The following is a 5,099-nucleotide window of genomic DNA, read 5'->3' on the forward strand; positions in this document are numbered from 1 at the left end:
CAAATCAAAACAGAAAACACATGGAAGGTCTCACGATTTTTATTCTTTCCTTTTCAGATTTCAGGGATTTCCATTATTAACCCTCAACCCCACAAAACAGGGATTAGAAAAATGCAAATCAGATGCTGATTTCAGGAAGGGAGAAACACTATTCAGGAAAACAAGAAGCTAACACAGATGGAGACGGCTGAGTCCTGTCCTGCTGGCACAGCCCAGAGCATTAGGGAAGAGAACGCAGCTCAGTGGCGAGGGCTTGGTGGGCAGGGTTGGACCAGTCTCCCCCATCACAGTATGTGACAGGACACAGACACACTCAGGTCCCAGGGCAAAAGGAGAATCAGCAGTTCTTGAGTCACAACACTGGGATGTGAGGAACCCAGCGGGGCAGCGGCCTCACACTGTGAGAGAAAAGAATGAAGAGACCCAGGTGAGTGACAGAAGTGGTGACATCCTGAGCAAGCTCCCAGCATCCCTCTCAAAGAACCCCCAAACCCAGTCCTGTCCCCTCTGCCCAATCCTGCCACTCCAGCCTCCAGAGTCTCACCTCTAGGTTTCGAGAGAGACCCATCACCCTGGGAACTGTCGCTGTCTGGGGAGCAACAAACAGGCCAAGGTCAGAGCCCCAGGGGGTGCCCACACTTACTTGCAGCCTGAGTGTACTGTCCTCCTTTCCCACCTGCGGGAAGGAAACAGCCCAGGGAAAGTCAGGGAGAGCACTGGGTCTTGAGCCCACAGTGCAACTCTCTAGGCCTGGATCCCTGGAAGTGTTAGAGCTCTGAAGACTGAGGGCAAGATGAAGAAACACAAAGGAAGGAGATGCTCCTGGACTGACCAGCCTCTCCTGGCAGTCTGTGCTCACAGGGACAGTCCCTGTGACCTAGGACCCTGGGAGCCAGGTTCATCCCCAGCTTATGGAGGTGAAAGTGTCTTTCCTGAGCAACCCTGAGAGCGGCACACACAGGGGAGTGTGAGCAACAGCACAGGGGCGGGTTGTTCTTTGGTAGTGAAGCAGGAGAGCTAATATTGGGGGGGGACCCCCAAAGTGGGACAAGACTCAAGACTTGCCCTGTTGGACAGATTCCCCCCAACCCACCCCCATCTTACCTGAGCGCTTCCTCCTGCTGATCACAGCTGCCACCACAGCGCCAGTGACCACATCCCCGAGGACAGCCAGGCCGACAATGATGCCCACAGTGAGGATGGTGGGCTGAGAAGGGGGCTCTGGGAAGGGAAGAAGGAGAGGGTCTGACCCCAGCCCCTGCCTGACCCTCAACAGTTCCCCAGAGGGGCCAACCTTGACTCCCTGAGAACAGGCTCTGTGCCCCGTCCCCCTCCTCACCCCATCTCAGGGTGACAGGCTCCGGCAGCCCCTGGTGCTGCACACGGCACGTGTATCTCTGCTCCTCTCCAGAAGGCACCAGCACAGCCGCCCACTTCTGGAAGGTTCCATCCCCTGAAGGCCTGGTCTCCACCAGCTCTGTGTCCTGGGTCAGGTCCTCCCCATCACGCTGCCAGGTCAGGGTGATCTCGGCAGGGTAGAAGCCCAGGGCCCAGCACCTCAGGGTGACCTCCTGGTCAGAGAACGGGTGGTGGGTGATGTGGCTTCTGGGGGCTTCTGAGGAGGAAAAATGAGAAAATTCACACTTTGGGTCACTTCCACAATGAGGTTGAACAGGATAATTGGTTTGAAATAGGAGGTAAGAATCCAGACACCACCTTGGCTGGAGAAACTGGATAAAATCCTAATTCCTTGGAAAGTTCTAGAACAGGGTTTGGGAAGGAGGTTAGGGTCTGTCAGGAGACACTGACTGTCCTGCCCTGGGTGGAGGGTGAGTGACTGAGAGAAGCAGGAGTCAGAGCTGAGATCTGAGAGTTCACAAATGGCTGCCAGGTCCCAGGGAACCCACATTCCTTATTTCAGAAAAGGTCGCCCGAGTAATTTCAAGGTCCTGTGGACACAGGGTGGCCTGAGGGGAGGGCGGGTTTCTGTGGTACCGAACATGGAAACCAGGTGTGTTTGTCCCTCTCTTGACTGAAGAAGGGGCGCTGTTCGGACACTGAACCCCACTATGACTCCCCCCCCTTGTGGGGAGTCACCCCTCCCAGGGGAGGTCAGGGGTCGTCACCACCCGGGCCCTGCTACCTGCGCGCAGCAGCGTGTCCTTCCCGTTCTCCAGGGATTCAAGGAGTCCACGCACGCACTCCCCCTCCAGGTAGTTCCTGTGGCGCTCAGCCTCACCCCCCTGCTCCCACTTGCGCTGGGTTCTCCAAGCCTGCGTGCCCGCCGCCGCCGTCCAGGAGCGCAGGTCCTCGTTCAGGGCGACGTAGTCGGCGCCATCGTAGGAGAATTGTTCGTACCCGCGCAGGAGGCGCCCGTCGGACCCCACGTCGCAGCCGTACATCCTCTGGATGGTGTGAGAGTCTGACCCGCGCGCACAGATTAACCCCGAACCCGAAAACGAAACTGGGGCCCGGTCCCCGCGGCGCCTCCCTGTCAAGGGTCCAGGGCGGGTCCCTCAGCCTCGGGGACTCTCGGACCCGCCTGGGGGAGACCCGGCCCGTCCCCGTGTTGGCTCGTCCCTGCCCGGCCGCGCTCACCTGCCTCGCTCTGGTTGTAGTAGCCGAGCGCGGTGTTCAGGCTCACTAGGAAAGTCTGTGCGTGGCCCTTGGCGATCCGCGTCTCCCGCTCCCAGTACTCGGGTCCCTCCTGCTCCACCCAAGGCGCCCGCGGCTCGGCCCTCGGACTCGCCGAGTCGCTGTCGAAGCGCACGAACTGCGTGTCGTCCACGTAGCCGACGGCGATGAATTGGGGCTCCCCGCCGGGCCGGGACATGATGGTGTAGAAATACCGCAGGGAGTGGAGGCCTGGGGGAGGGGAAGGGGTGAGACCCGGCCCGACCCGCCCCCCGCGCGCCCGCGCGCCCCGGGGCCAGGGTGATGGAAAGGGAGGGGGCTCGGGAGATGGGAAGGGGGGAGGGACCGAGAAGGGGAGACTTCTGGGCACGGGGGAATTAGGGGTTGGGGGGCACAAGGAGGAACATTTGGGGCATCCGGGCGGGGAACCGGAGAAACTCCTTCTCGGGGGTCCTGCACATCAGTGCCTGGCAGTTCCCCTTACCCCTACAACGAACTCCCCTCCCGACCCCGCATTCACCCGCCCGGGTCTGGGTCAGGGCCAGGGCCCCCCCCCCCCCCCCCCCCCCGAGAGCAGCAGCAGGAGGCGTCGCGGCTCCCACATACTGAAGGAAGCAGGCGGGTTCTGACTCCCTCGCGAGTCCCTTCAGTTTACAACCGGGAGCGTCGCAGACTCTGATTGGCGGATATAGACAGCGATGCCCAATGGTAGTGGACACTGGGGACGCGTCAGGAGTATTGGAGCAGAAGGCGCTGACACAGGTTTCGAGGGAGAAGTGAAACTCTGGGGAGACCAGGAATCCCCAGGCCTGATCTCCCGCCCCCAACACCACCCTGTGGACACTGGGAGCCACACCTGGGACCTGGGACTTCGCTCTCTCACCTGCTCCCTCACCTGATTGATTTTTCATGGGTTTCATGTCAGTATATGCTACCGTCTTACAAGTTCGTGAGGAGCCCAGAGATGCTTCTGTGGGTTCAGGTTATGCCTGTCAGTGTTTGCCCGTGTGAGGAATCTGAATTAAAGACCCTTTATTGTTGGTGGTGACGAGTTTTTGTTTTTGTTTTTGTTTTTTTGCTTTTGGCCACACCAAGCAAAGCTCAGTAGTAACTCCTGGCTCTTGTGCTCAGGGATCACTCTTGGCAGGTTCAAGGGACCATATGTGGTGCCATGGATCAAAGCCTTGTTGGCCACATGCAAGGCAAGCAACTTACCTTCTGTAATATCTCTCCTGCAGAGTTAAAGCCAGAAAATGACTTCAACTGGGATAATATCAACAACAGATTAATGCTAACAGGAAGTCTTTTGGGGGAGGCCAAGGGGTCACACCAGTGATGCTCACTGTCTCTGTACTCAGGAATTACTCCTGGCAGCACCCAGAGGAACATATGGGATGCAGGCAATAGAACCTATTTCTGGCAAGGTGCAAGGCAAGCTCCTTACCTGTTATACTATCTCACCAGCCCTAGAAAGTCGCTTGAAGAAAAACCATATTGGATTTTTGCAAGGGACCAGCCTCAGCTGAGCAGGCCTGATCTATGGAGCCATGAGGACTAAGAAAAAGGCAGAAATGGGAGAGAAAAGCATGCAGTGAGGGGCTCACAGCCTGTGGACTGAGCCCTGACTCTTCTCTGTGAATCATATTTATTACTTAGAACCCATAATCATCAGGACAACATTCTTTGTGCAAATACCAAGAATTGTATATAATATATTTATATATAATATAAAGATAGACTTTTACACATCAAAGGGCCTTAGTTCATGGGTAAAAACATCTTTGTAATGGGCTTTCTCAAAGGGAGATTCTTTCAGGAGTGGAAGTAGAGATAGAGCAGATACAGAACCTCCCCTACAACTCCTTCCCTTGCCAGGGCAATATTGCACCTCTAGTGCAAGTATTCTGGGTTAAAAGGTTCCATAAAGGTTCCCATAGAGTTCCCGTAAAGAATCCAGTGGTCCCACAAGTACCTCTTGTCCATCTCCTTTATTTACCTAGTCCCCAACAGTTTTTTTTTCAACATAGAAATGGCCCAGTTCTTCGTGTAACCTTGAGAAAAACGCAAAGCTGCTAAATCTTCCATGTAGACCAGTCAGGGCTGGGCTCGGGGCCTCCTCAGAATGGGGTTGGGCAGATTCCCTGAACACCCCAGCCACCGCCCCCCCTGCCCAGGGGCCAACAGTGCCCACCCACACCCAAAGTTTCAGGCATAGAAATGGCCCAGCTCCACACCTGAACCTCATCAAGCCGCCAAGCCACCAAATGCTTCCAGCTTCTGGAGCGACACCGCATTCCATAGTAGTTTGAGTCATCCGACCCTAGCCCAGTAGGAAAACAGCAGATTTCATAAAAACTTGTGTAGGATATTGCAAACCACAGTGTCCAAAATGAAAGAGAGAGAGAAGTAAAGCACGTGCTATAGAGGTAGGAAGTGTGTTTGGGGAGTGGGGGCGATGGGAGGGA

General features: G+C 56.1%; 1 protein-coding gene across 1 annotated transcript; it reads right to left on the reverse strand.

Moving 5' to 3' along the window:
• Positions 1-393: 393 nt before the first annotated feature.
• LOC129398776 (class I histocompatibility antigen, Gogo-B*0101 alpha chain-like) lies at positions 394-4,617 on the reverse strand. Its single transcript, XM_055124363.1, has 10 exons — positions 4,607-4,617; positions 3,902-3,937; positions 3,155-3,186; positions 2,599-2,865; positions 2,144-2,422; positions 1,340-1,615; positions 1,105-1,221; positions 644-676; positions 545-589; positions 394-398 (listed from the first exon to the last, which is right to left on the reverse strand). Exons 1-10 carry the CDS (start codon positions 4,615-4,617, stop codon positions 394-396), a joined length of 1,101 nt encoding a protein of 366 aa, XP_054980338.1.
• Between the last annotated feature and the right edge of the window lie 482 nt (positions 4,618-5,099).

The sequence above is a fragment of the Sorex araneus genome, chromosome 2, assembly GCF_027595985.1.
Source record: "Sorex araneus isolate mSorAra2 chromosome 2, mSorAra2.pri, whole genome shotgun sequence".
In the NCBI taxonomy this organism is placed as follows: domain Eukaryota; kingdom Metazoa; phylum Chordata; class Mammalia; order Eulipotyphla; family Soricidae; genus Sorex; species Sorex araneus.